This window comes from Lissotriton vulgaris, chromosome 5, assembly GCF_964263255.1.
Source record: "Lissotriton vulgaris chromosome 5, aLisVul1.2, whole genome shotgun sequence".
NCBI lineage: Eukaryota > Metazoa > Chordata > Amphibia > Caudata > Salamandridae > Lissotriton > Lissotriton vulgaris.
The window spans coordinates 38,044,018-38,058,500 of record NC_141693.1 but is presented as its reverse complement, the minus strand read 5'-3'; the positions used below and the strand labels follow the sequence as shown (position 1 = coordinate 38,058,500).

The 14,483-nt window shown below is 42.4% G+C and overlaps 2 protein-coding genes across 35 annotated transcripts in view; one reads left to right on the top strand and one right to left on the bottom strand.

Moving 5' to 3' along the window:
• Positions 1-14,483, top strand: part of LOC147710068 (butyrophilin subfamily 1 member A1-like) — a 538,135-nt gene that overhangs the window by 88,669 nt on the left and 434,983 nt on the right. The window lies entirely within an intron of this gene.
• The window catches only part of LOC147710069 (uncharacterized), a 58,395-nt gene that overhangs the window by 1,226 nt on the left and 42,686 nt on the right, over positions 1-14,483 (bottom strand). Inside the window, exon 2 of the mRNA XM_086921778.1 lies at positions 11,034-12,276. Within this exon, the coding sequence (XP_086777904.1) occupies positions 11,034-12,276 (1,243 nt within the window). The remainder of the gene's footprint in view (positions 1-11,033; positions 12,277-14,483) is intronic.

The following is a 14,483-nucleotide window of genomic DNA, read 5'->3' as shown; positions in this document are numbered from 1 at the left end:
CCCATGAACTGAAAACTGACCCCGAACCCTAAAAATACCCCTGTACCCATGAACTGAAAACTGACCCTGAACCCTAAAAATACCCCTGTACCCAAAATTAATTAATATTATTTAATTACCAATTAATTATTAATTAACAATAACAATAAAGTAAATATATTAGCACATTTGCTGTAATTAATTTAATTTAATTTAATATTTAATATTATTTTGCACAATTAATTAAATTATATATATAAAAAATACTATAATTAATGTAATTAAATAATTAATAATAATTAATTACCAACTAATTAATAATTATAAATATGTAAAAAATTATAATAATAATTAATTAACTAATTAATAGAAATTAATTACCAATGAATTATTAATTAAAATATGTACAAACATATATCAATTAATTAATTATTATTAAATTACTTCAAACCCTATTCCCCTATAAACCCATAACCCGCTACAGAACATATTTATCAATTAATAAATAAATTAAAAATAATTAAAAATTAATTCTCAATTAATTAATTAATAATTCCTACAAATAATAATTAATTTAACATAATTAAATTACTTCCCACCCTATTCCCCTATAACCCCACAACCCGCTACAGTAGTAAAAGACAATATTTAATAAAATAACATTAAAAATAAATAATAAAACATAATAAATACAATATAATATACACTAAATTTATTTAAAAATTGATATTAGTAACATCAAAGTTATTAATTTCGATATTATTAACATCGATATTTACAACTTCGATATTACTGATATCATGCCAATATCGATATTTAGACTGTCGATATTACTTACCTTCGATATTTTTGTATATCGATATTTAAACTTCGATATTTTTGCATATCGATATTTAAAAATCGATATTTTGTCTGTGTACCGTAGATGTGATAGGAAAATGTGTGGGAGAATAAAATGAGGTGAGATGGTGCTCCAAAATGAGTTTAATCTGCGATCACACTCACTGTACAAAAGCTAAAATAGTGACCCACATTTTGAATCAAGACAATTTAGAACTGTTGTAGATGGGCTGTATGGGTATTTTGCAAGGTATTGGACACTGCATGCATTTGTGTTTGATGCAGACAATGTTTGTGGTAATATCGGGAAAATAAACAGTCAAAACTGCCCCCTCTGGTCATTTGGCCAAGAAACTACTAAACAAATGTCCCTACTGTAGGGGTGCTTCATGAACTACACTCGACACTAACCGTTGCCTGCTACGTGTGTAGCTTTGTCGTTGCATTTTTACGGAGTGAGTATTTGCTGAACAAGGGCTTCCTGGAGTGCCTTTCTTAGTGACTGATTCTTTCTGTTTATTCCACCCATATACGGAGTGACTGTGACAAGTAGAAATCTTTCTAAATCTGCCTTTCACAGCCCCCCTTTTTTCCTATTCCATCCTGTGCCTATCTGGAGTTCTTATGAGTGGTTGAAGTGCTTCCCAGGCTTTCTATGTCAGTACATATTATTTATTTATACGTTTTCTAGAGCACTTCAGGAATGAAATTGGTGTTCGTGTGCTTTACATAAAACAAAGTCATCTAACATGGAGTCGTACAGATATGATTAATTATAACCCCCCATTCCTGGTCATGCCAATAGTGGCAGCAACACTATCAAATAAAGTCCTTTGTTTATGGGCAGTATTAACAACATCGACGTAAGATAGGTTTATATATGGAAAAAGAGGCGATGATAGATATATTTCACTGAGCATTATTAAGTACGTTTATCACATTAAGATTTGTACATAGAGGCACGTGAGCGTACCGCTGCTTGTAAAAACACACTTACACAGCAAAGCAAATCGTCACTTTCAAGCTGTAAAATTTCAAAATGTGCCAATTTAAAATAAAAAAAAACAATGCTTTAATGTACAGAATCAGATACTGTTTAGTGTATTTTACATAAAACTTGCAAAAGAGTAAAAAGTGTACCACCGTTTGTTTGCTACAAATGCCGCAAGGGCAATACATCTGCTCAAGGTTGTTATTAAATCCCAAAGGGAAACAGAGTAGGTATTTTATACTGCCATCCCTAAGGCGGAAGAGTAAACTCCTTTTCCATCACCCAATACTCTTCAAGAGGTATTTACGTGGCATATGAGATTGGGTGCCCGGTACCTCCAAAAGGGGCATGTACCTATTAACCGATGGTTTTAGACGCTCAGTATTGTATCTTTCTTTGTTGTACAGATCGTACAGTGCCCTAAGTGATTTTTCGCTTATACCCTCTAGGGCTAGGGGACGTAAGAAGATATGTTCCAACTTCACACTGGCTAAACTTTTTCTGACCGTAGCGAGCCAAGGCATGGAGCCGCCCTTGTCGCACTTAAGGCAATCTACAACTATCTCTTTCGTTAAGATGGCTGCAGGCTTCTGCCATATTTGTAGCCAGAATATAGCTGGGCGGGACCTGATGAAGTCCTCTAAGTCCTCTACATAGCATAAATTCAATTCCCTATGACATATATGGGTTGAGGAAGAGATTTGGGCCCCAAGAATTTTTCTACAGAATCTATCTATATCTATACTAATATAATAAAGAGAGAGCCCAAACCTTTGAGGCGGGTAATCTCAGGAACCACAGCACCAATCACAACACCCAATACAGCATTGGAAAGGGCAGTTGCAGCAGAAGGACATAGGCTATGCAGACGCCCACTATATACATTTAAAAGGTAAAAGAACCGTGCCAGCAAAGTAGTCCCTTGTGGGCGTGTCTGCATTGTGCTGTGGGCGTGTGCTAGGGGCGTGAAAAACGCTGGGGGCATGTGGTACGTTCCGCCCTTCATGCCATGTCTCATATCGTGTGCTGTGGGCGTGTGCTGGGGGCGTAGGCGTGTGCGGGGCGCGGGATCACGGAAAAAAAAGCGAGCATGTGCCCAATATTTCATTGTTTTTTCTTCCCAGGTTCTGTACATTCCAGCTCCGGGTGTCCACCTTGCTCCCTTTAAATACCCCTGCACCCCATAATCATAACCCACCCTTACTCCTTAAAATACCCCAACACCCTTAAACACTTACCCATCTTAACCCTATAAATATACCCTGTACGCCAAAACCCAAACCTATCCCTAAACCCTAAAAACACCCCTGTACCCCAAACCTAGCCCTGAACCCTATAAATACCCCTGTACCTCAAAACCCAAAACAACCCCTGAACCCTAAAAATACCCCTGTACCCCCAAACCCAAACCTAGCCCTGAACCCTAAAAATACCCCTGTACCCCAAAACCCAAACCTAGCCCTGAACCCTATAAATACCCATGTACCTCAAAACCCAAACCTACCCCTGAACCCTAAAAATACCCCTGTACCGCAAAACCCAAACCTAGCCCTGAACTCTAAAAATACCCCTGTACCCCAAAACCCAAACCTACCCCTGAACCCTAAAATACCCCTCTACCCCAAAACCCAAACCTAGCCCTGAACCCTTAAAATACCCCTGTACCCCAAAACCCAAACCTACCCCTGTACCCCAAAACCCAAACCTACCCCTGAACCCTAAAAATACCCCTGGTACCCAAAACCCAAACCTAGCCCTAAACCCTAAAAATAACCCTGTTCCCCAAAACCCAAACCTAGCCCTGAACCCTAAAATACCCCTGTACCCCAAAACCCAAACCTAGCCCTGAACCTTAAAAATACCCCTATACCCCAAAACCCAAACCTAGCCCTGAACCCTACAAATACCCCTTTACCCCAAAACCCATACCTATCCCTAAACCCTAAAACTACCCCTGTACCCCATAACCCAAAACTATATCTGAACCCTTAAAATACCCAAACACCCCAAAACATATACCTCAGTACCCCAAAACATATACCCCTATACCCATACTTACCATATCCAAACATTTTAAAAAATCATGCTTTTACCATTCATGCATTTACAACGAATTTTGTTGTAAATGTATGCGTGGTAAACGCATATAAAATGTAATGCCATGCATTATAATGGCATTGCGGAGTCCTGGGGCCTTATTTATGAAGGCCCTGCGTCAGTTGTGCGCCGCCGGTGCGTCACTTTTTGTGACGCACCAGCGGTGTAAAAAATGCGCCTCGTTGCGCCATATTTAAAAAGTGACGCATCTAGGTAGATGCGTCACTTTTTAAACCCCTGTTGCGTCAAAATCTTGCGCCTGCCTCACAGCAGGCATAAGACTGACGCAAGCCCTTTCACATGGGGCTTTCCCCATGTGAAAGGACGCATTGCTGGAGTTGCGTCACTTTTGTGACACACTCCAGCAATGCGTCACTTTTGCGCTTACAGATACGTCAGAAATACTGACGTATCTGTAACTCCTTGCCACATGATGCGTTATACATTAAATATGACGCATCAGGAATGTCGTAAGGAGTGCGCAGTGAAAAGTGACGAATCGCTGTTTTCACGCATCGATGCGTCACTTTTCATAAATGAGGCCCATGGTACTTTCGTAATGAAAGTATGCGGAGTGATGGTAAGAAAGTTGCGGAATAATGCGTGTTTACCCTTCCCCGGTAAGTACATTGGTGGCACTGCAGCCCACATCTCCAGCAACATACTCATATTTTTTTACCACCGATTCGAAAAATGCACAAGTCTCTCTCATTGATGGCCAGCACCGACATACACTTTTAGACACACCTCCCGCCACAAGTTCTAGAATTGTGAACTTTAGAGCTGGGGAGCTACGTTCGAATCTCGGCATCAGCTCAACATCCTGTGATCCAGGCAAATCGCTTTGTCTCCCCGTGCCTACCACAAATGAATGTGTTCTTCTATAATGTAAATTGTGCTCATGCCATGTTGTTGAGTTCGCGCTATATAATATTGCAAGGAAAAATAAAGTAGGGAAGCTCGAGTTCACACACAACTGAACGCGCACTCTTAAGTGCATCAACAGTGCACTGTGAATCGGAGCGTTTCACAAGCCTGTCACAGATAAGAAATGCTATCAAAACGAAATCCTACAAAACAAAATACTACTGGCCGGCAGCAATTCATACCCGGACAACTTCGGGACGGGCTGCTAGTGTTCTTCTATTTGGATCCCGCTGCAATTTGTGCATCCCCAGACTTCCAAACCATAAGTGGCCGTTGGGACACATTGCAGTTTGGAAATCTTTGTTATGGGTAGAAACACCTCTGATTGTTTCGGCTGCCGGAGGCTCAGAATAGAATTGACCGCTTTAGAGAATGTACTTCTGCTTTGGGCCACATGAGCTCGCCAGGATCCTATCTCTGAGAAAACTAGGCCCAAGTAGGGAAACGTGCTTGTGCATGTTAGAGATTCGCTATCAGAAGTTATAAAGTGAATGCAGTGTTTTTTCAGGCCGCAGGTCATTATATAAGATTTCTTAAAGTTGGTGCAAAGCTCCAGATCGGCCATGAATGCCACAAAACCCTTAACCAAAGTGCGCAGTGCATTGCGCGTGCGGCCCATAAGGACCTGTAGCAGGGTTTCCGTTCTCCCACAGAACTGTGCATGAAGATCTAGAACCTTAGTGAATTAGGGTGACCCAAAACTCACCTCAGTATCCAAAATCCCATTACCGAACTATCTACAGTGTCTCATTGGTCATAACAAACTCCCATTGACTTAGACAAACCAGAACATGAACTTAGGTTACCTCAGGTATCGTGGAACACATGAACACTCTTTCACTCTATAATCATTTCAAACCAGAACTTGGAGTAAAGAGGACACGTGCATATTTGAAATATTTATTAATCAATGCAATGTTCTCAAACGCAGTATCTTATACAATACTAACAAACAGATTATAAGAATCAAAGTTATCAGCATAGTTACTAGTCCATAGTACGCAAACGGTGATAGCATATTATAATGCTGAAATTAATAGGAATTAGCAACACCTATTTCTCTCCTCCCTATTTAGCATAATATATTATATTATAAAGGTCTCTTTTGGGTTTTAGCAGGGCGGGCCCATACCTCTAAATGTCAGTAGGAGAGGATCACATCATCAGCTACCAGCTCTCTGCATGCAAAGCATCTTCAAGTGTGTTTCTGTATTTCCTGTACCTCTATCTTAAACCCGCTTAGAGTCCAATGTTGGCAGCAACTGTTTTTATGTTATGTCTAATGTGGTGCGAAGATCAGACCTCCCAGCAACCTTGTATTGAGTTATTCTTAGAGGGTTCAGCACTCACTGTTCAGACAGAGTACCAAGCAAAACTGATATCAGAATAATAACACATTATTCTCAAACAAATCACATCATTCTTCTAGGTTGAAAGCTACAACAAGTATGTGTCGTGTGCAAAACTGAAGCCGAAGGAAAAATGGCGTTTAAACATGTAATAAGCTCATGCTAACTTAACACAGTATATATAAAGAAGTATCTATATGACACCCCCCCCCCAATGATCCGAGCACGGTCAAAAAAGGAAAGCCAATACTAGAATAGAGGCATAATATGAAAGCAGAGTTCAACAATATTGAGCTGAGCTAAATATAAAAATATGTATGAATGCATATGTATGAACGCCTATAGTGGCCAAAATTTTTTGTAACAAAAGACTGCAATGCAAGGCCTCCAAAGTACAAGGATATAGGACTAGGCCGCATAAATCCAAATGTTTATAAGAAAAAAGGCACTTTTCAAAAAATTAAAAAGTCACGTGCCATAGTAATGAAAGTCTCCAGGGCATCTCATGATTGGACAGAATATGCAAAATATGCAGCAACAGCCTCCAACATGAAATCACTGTTATCATCCGAAAACAGTTCAGCAATCCAATTAAGTAATGGGAAAGAACATACGTGCTCCTCCAGCATCGGGTCCTCTTGCAACACCAGAGGACAACTCGTGGGTTCTCAAGAACGCTATGCGCCAGAAAGTCATGCGCCGCTGCGGGTATGTCCAACTGACCCATTAGTCCATGCATCGCTGCCAAGGTCATAACCCTTTCGCCAGAACAAACCAACTCTTGAGCAACTACGGGGCTCATCAGGTGATTTAAATCGACGTCAGGAGATGTCTTCAAGCAGAGACACAAATCAATGGCCCAGTCGAAATCGCAGCTCAGGCAATGAAACACAGGCTGGACACATGTGAAATGGGAAAATCGAAATGATAATCCAAAAGCCGTGCTTAAAGTCGCAAGTGGCAGGGTGCCATAGTAATCAAGCATCCGGTTACGATACAGTGTCAGGAGGCGTTGAACAGCTTCTTGCGTAGGATGGGCATCCATGTTTTATAAAGCAAAACAATATCAAAATGCCTGCAGCCAAAGCCAGCAAAACAGGGAATCCACCAAACAAACTCGAAAATATAGAATGGAAGAAAGCGGGGATGACACCAAAAATCTTTTCAAAGGTAGTCACGAGACCACTGCTAACTAATTTAAAAAAATGAGCGAGACCAGACGTGGAGGAGGCATTAAAGATTTGATGTACCAGCTTGCAGAAATGAAACGGCAAGTCAGTATTTAAAAGTGCCTGCACCTCTGTGCGTGTGTTAGCTATGTGAAGAACATAAGTTTCACGGGCCGAGCTTAGGGCCACTTCTTTTTGAGACAAAAGGGCTCTTATTCGACTCAATCCATTGAACTCCGCTTTCAAGGTTGGGATGCGCGGCCAGATGGAAACATCTGAATTCCCATGTGTGGGAGGATATAGCACGTTCTTGCAACACACCACACGTTCAGATACAGTTACCACATAAGCGATACCGATTATTAAACCACAACACTCCCCGTTATTCAAAAGCAAATAACTACCATTTGTCAATAATGTAAATGTGGGAACTATTGCAGGAACTGGTATGCCTTTTAAAACACAAGCCAAACTAGGCCGGTCCTGATTACAAGAACCGTGTAACTGGATGTGTCTGCATAATAATGAACGGTCAGGCGACTGCGTGCATTCTTCACCATTAAGATTCACTTCCTTTCCATCTTTTAGACATCGGAATGTGTATGGTAAAGACCATGCCTCATGGAGGAAGGCGCTGCCTAGTGGTTCATATCGCCCTATTGCAATGTACCGCATACAATTAGTGAATTTGTACAAAGCAAAAGGTAATGTAATTAATCCATGGATAAGCCACGTTGCTGCAGTGGCTTCAGCTACAGAAAACGGTAAAGATTCTAACCTTTCAATATGTAACATAGAAAATGAAGCATCACGCATTGAAAGCATGCGTTGTTTCTCAGTCAAATTAAATGGGGCAAAGAGGAAAGACACGTTCATGTAACTCCAGGGCACGCGACCCGCCTTAAGTGCCTGTAGTGTCCATGCAAACTGCATTACAGAACGCAATTGATTTTGACCATGGTATAACACGGACACCTCATCATGCACAATGTCAACAACAGAAGAAACAATATTATTCAACGTGTACATTCGGGAAGAAAGCATGTAATACTGTTATCTACTACTGCAAGCACTTTTTCAAAATTAGCTTGGTCAATAGCCCTTAGTCTTTTTAGCAGCTTCGATTTGTGAACATTTCCAAATCTCATTGTAAATCGCATAAATCCATCGTTTAGTTCTACCCTTAGCTGGGCCTTTTATAAAATCATTTAGATCTACATTATCACTCAACTGGGACAGATGTAGTTTAACAGCAGCTAATGTGGAATGTTGTAGCCAATTCTGACATAATTTGCCCACTGAGTAAGTTGTAACTGTATGATCAGCCTCAAAACGGGGATCAGGTCTGACTTGTGTAAAACCTTCAGACAAGCCCAGAAAACGACGTTGGCAAGAATCAGAGCTTCTATGCCACATCAGCCAACCCTTTGGATCCAAACTGGATACATTAAAGGACGAATTGTGCAATAGTGCTTGTAAATCATGCATGGACAAATCAGTGTAATTACTCCAACCTGAATATTCTTCTAAATCGGGAATAGTTGGTGCATTTAATTTTTTAGAAGTAGCCAATCCAAAGCATGTTGTTTGAGAAATGGTAGAATTTAGAAACAACATGTGATTCGGGATGAGACATGCACGATGCAAAGCCTCAGTGCCTTGAACCTGCCAATCTTTGGTACCCCAAACCGATTTAAGGTCAATTATTTCCTTCCATAGCTCGTAGCCATCTACAGCTAACTTGTCTAGAAAGGACTTCGAATACAGCAATTTAGTATCGGTAAGTCTAACTTTGGACATGGACTTTTGTGTCATTTTAAAATAAAACGACTCAGGATTTGATTGATTAAAGTCTGTGAAGTAAGTGTATTTTTCCAGAAATGTACTGGAGCTGCCTTGTATTGGAGCTGGGCAATGTTCCCACTGTGTGTAATTCACATTACCCCTCCTGGAACTTGTTTTATGCAGAAAATTATTACCATAATGTTGAAAGCAAAACAAATCACCATAATTAATAGAATCTAAGTATAAATCCTCAGCATCAAAGGCAGCATAATATTTCAAATCAGAGAATAACGCTTCCACGGCCTGAATATCCCAATCATCAGAACGGATGTTTTGTTTCACTACATCCCCCATATTCACTCTAAGCACATTTGGAACATTAATCACTTCAGTGGGGCCATGAATTTGAAACCTAACCGCATCCCACACAATCCCATCAAGGACAGGCCAAGCAGTGATGTTAACTGTATTCAACTCCCTTTTCAGTCTGTGCGCTGAATGTGACGAGGAAAGTGGGGGCAATGTTCCATTAAGGTGTCGAATTCTTGTTCTTTCTTTGACATAATGTCCATCGATCAGACGGAAAAAAAAACACAAAACCAATTGACATAAAAAGATAAATTGAAAAAAGAACCAGCAAAATATATGTCCAAGGGGGAATCAAAAAATGTTTTTTAAATAAGGTGACATATGTTGCTAAACGTGAAGGTTTTTTCGAATGTGTTGAAGAAGAGTCAAAAGAGAATCTGGATTCAGTGGCCAAACAAGTCTGTAAATCGGGCATTGATAAATCAGTTGGATAGGTATAATGCAGGTCATCATTGTTATTAATAGGAAAAGTGTTCAATAAAGGACTGGAAACCATAGGCATCTCGAGGGTCACCGCTGGCTCAGCACTAGAAGTAATGGCCAACACAGAATGTTTCACCATGGAAGGACAGGATACTGCTGGTGTCATGCTATGAAGAATCGGCCACCCTGTGTGTCTTGACATTGTCAATAGAGATAAATCTGTTTTCCTTACGACCTGGAAGTGGTGGTAAAATGACTGTTCTCGTGCCCTTCACTCCAAGAACTCGAACCGGTGCACGATATGAAGGACCAAACTCTTTCTTGTTATCGATCTTCTCTCGAACCAGTTCTCCAACTTGGGGTAGCCAGCCAACTACTGGGATCTGCAACGCATCATCCTATGTGGAGGACAAATGTTCCTTAGCCAGACTGTCTCTGGTCTTTTGTAGATTCTGTAAAACATTGCAGTGTTCATCTACGTCAAAGGCCGCGGCCTGGGCCTTGCAGTCTAGACCGTCGAGGTCAGGAACATACATCTTGATACCAAAGAGCATTTCGTATGGGGTCCGCCCACCCAGAGACCTTCTAGGGAGATTATTAAGAGCACGCTGCACGCCATTAAGGTGGGCCAGCCAGTTTCTGCCACTGCCTATAATTCGAGCTGTCAAAGATTGCTATAAGTCACGGTTTATTCGTTCCACTACACTATTACCCTCAGGTCTGTACGGAGACGAAAACTTGACTTGGACCCCCAACGAAACCATAGCATCCTTATACGCCTTAGAGGCGAAAGCCGGACCCTGATCCGAATGGGAGGTACCACAGGCAAAACTCCCTACAAAGACACGCAAATCTCTGATGACAGTCCGAGAATCAGCATTGCGATGGGGCCATACCTACACAAAGCGTGTGCATGAATCAACTGCTACTAAGATGTACTTATACACAGTATCAGAAGAAAAAGGACCGCAGTGATCTAAATAAACACATCCTAGTGGTTTATTAGATATGTACAACTGTGTCTGTGGCAGACGCGTAGCAGTCGAAGGCTTGATCTGCTGGCAAATGTCACATTGAAGGACATAATCACACGTCTGTTTGTACATTCCCCGCCACCAGAACCTCTGTTGTAACTGAGTTACAGTGGCTGAAACGCCCGCATGCGCAGACGCTACACCTTCATGAGCTGCTGTAATCAGAGTTGCCCTGCGATCCGAGTTAGGAACCAAACGTTCACCAACATCAGGAATTTTCACATAAGGAACCTTATCGGGACTTAAGTGGTATGTGTACTTTGAAGGGAACCCCGCAGGATATTTACCTCCCTTCTCAGTGGCAGCAACAGCAGCCAAGATGTCATCATCTATTTTACTTTTGGACCGTGTAACAGCTGTAACTAAGTATTTTGATACTGCTGACTTCGCCGCTTCATCAGCAAGCGAATTACCGACAGCGTGGACTCCCACACGCTGGTGGCCAAGAGTATGAATCACAAACACGAGTGGCAACTTTTCCTTAAGTTCAGCCACTCGGACCCAGATCATTTTATGTTTTATTGTGCTACCTTTCGAATCACGAAAATCATTCTGAATCCAAAAGAACAAGTTCTCATTGTAAGACTGGACACAGTAGTGAGAGTCACTTACGATTAAAGTTGTCACACAAGGATCAGCGTACTCTAATGCAAGCATCAGAGCATGAAGCTCTGCCAACTGTGCGGTGCAGTCCCCAAGTGTCTGCGTGTGCACGACACTGGACTTGAACTCATCATTCACCATGGCACCGACCACAATGGCGCACGCGGAAACGTAGGCATGTTTAGAGCCATGCGCAACCTGCGCCGAACCATCAGTGTAAATGATGCAATGGAAATCCTCCAACGGCCGCATTGCTAAAGGAGCCGGATGAACGAATTCATACTGCAAGTACTCCTGCGACCGTAAAGTGGCGTCAAAAATAAATGTGACATCCTGGGATGACAAGGATGCAGCCCATTGAATCCACTGAGGGTGCAAAGCTTTGGAATTTGGTACACTGGCTTTCGTAACTGCCTCCAAGGCAGGACACGGGGTAACAACCAACATGCGTTTCCCCTGTGACAGGGCTCGTTCCGTGAGAATTGCCATCTGCACAGCCGTCAAAACTTTCTCCACAGTGGAAAATCGCATTTCAGCCGAAGTGTACAAGTGTGACTTGTAAGCAATAGGTACTGTATCTCCTTCATTAAAATTGAGGTACGTGAAACCCACCGTCCCAGGGATAATTCTTATCACCAGGTTGGTTTGGTTATCACGAGTCTGTAAGTATTCAGAAGCGAGCAAATCAGCCTGCAGGGACTGCAGAATAGCTGAATGCTCCGGCAGCCAGCATGATTTGGAAAAAGATGGTTGTATCAAAGCATACAATGTCTTGATACGCTGGGCATATTCCGGAATGTAAGTTCTCCCGAAATTCAAAAAGCCCAGTAAAGATTCTAATTGTTTCAGTGTTGTCGGAGAGCGCAACTGTGCGCATTTCTACAGGAAATGAGGAGCCAACCCCTTTCCTTCATTGTTAAGCTCGTAACCCAGAAACAACACTGTGTACTCCGCAATGTGCGATTTTGCAAAGTTAAACTTGTAACCCAGGTCTGCAAAGCTACAAATTATGCTATTAACTAGGCATGGGCGGAAAATCCGTTCCGCTCGCGGATTTTGCGGATTTTCGGGAAATCCGCAATCCGCGAGATTTGCGAATTTCCTGCAAAATCCGCAAATCCGCGAGCAGCGGATTTTGCTCGCACTGCTCGCACTGTTCGCGTGAGTTCGCGCCCCGCGAATAAGTGCGAAATTGCAGAAATATGATCTAAGCAAAACTGAAAGTAACTACTTACCAGGTTCAAAAGTTCAGGCACATCATTAGTAGCCATTTCCTGTAGTGCTTCCTGAGGGGCCCCTCCAGAGTTCAGTTGCCAGTTGAAACTATTATGTGACCCTGCTCTGAACCTCAGAATAGTTACACATATGCCACAAAGGTCATGAATTACAGCTAAGGGAGACAAGCAGGAGCCAGGCTGGAAGTTAAAATCCATTAATCAGCCCCTAATTCATTATTGTCAGTTGGGGCAGGGCAGGTGTTGTAACTAATTTTGCAACAATGAAAGCACTTAGCAAGTGCAAAAGATCACTAATCAGGGCGCACTAAGGAAGCAGGTGCCAGCTAAAAAAATATTCTGTGACACATTAATCAGCCCCAAATTAATTCAGGTCACTTGAGGCAGGGAAGGTGTGCTTTGCTTTGCCGAAAATAATGTACACTGGACAACCAGAGGGTGTGGTGATGAAACAGAGGGTGGCATGGGTGGGCCAGAGGGTGGCATGAGTAGTCAGAGAGTGGCAGTGGTGACAGAGAGTGGCAGTGATGAAGAAGAGTGTCCCAAACAGGTTGGACACGTAGAAACAACAAGTTCGCAAAACTTGCGACCCGACAGGTAAGTTCGCAAATTGCGAAATTGTAAAAACCCTCGCGAACTGGCAGAAACACGGGCGAACACAAAAAAAAAAAAAAATCCGCAAATTCGCGGGAATTCGCGGATTTTGCGGATTGCGAGTTCGCAAATCCGCAAATTCGCGGATTGCCAATCCGCAAAATCCGCTCATGCCTACTATTAACACGACACAGATGCTCCCAAAGTTCGTCGTCTGTGAGATAAATGTCATCCACATACGAACAAGCAACTGGGTCGATTCTCTCCAAAAGAGAGACTATGCGTGCGGAAAATACTCCAGGACTATTCTCATAGCCCATTGGGAGACGCCGAAACATTTTTTGCACACCGCCGCATGTAAAGGAGGTCCATTGGGAACTTAGACCATCCAATCTATGGGCATAAAAACCATTGGAAATGTCAACCAAACGATATGAGCCGTCCGGCTTGTTTACAGTAAAAAGGGGGTTATTCATCGGTGACACACACGTTTCAATTACACCTTGATATTCCAATTGTTCAAGGATAGCCGCGACAGAAGCTTTGGCTTCACGCCGTATGGGATATTGGGGTTGAGGCTGCGGCTGAGACCGTAAAGGAATCTCGTTGCTTGGAGACAATTTATCTCAGCCACATTGATTGCGGTACACAGCCGGCGCAAGCACCAGAGCCCACTCTTCTGCAAAATGCAGCGCTTCCACTCTCGAAACAGTGTGCGCGAAACTGGGGAGGATCACCTCCTCCCCTCGCGGAGCTGCGAGAACAAAAGGCGGGGGGCAGTCAGCCTCCGAAAGCAAAATGTCATACGTAGACAAAAGATTTTCCCAAAATACCTCTTTTACAGTTCGCTGTATGTCACCTTCTATTAACAGGACAATTTTAAAAAGTCTATCAGGGGGAGCAACTCTTGTATCAGCTGTTTCAATCACAACATAATTGTCAGTCGCTGTCACCTTCAGTAGTGGACGGAGGGCCTCTCTCACTATGGTAATCTCCGCCGCGCTGTCCAGCAAGGTCAGAGCCCATGTCAGATTCCGAAGCCGCGTTCTCACTATCTGGGGCATATCGATGCGCTGTTAAGGCGGCAA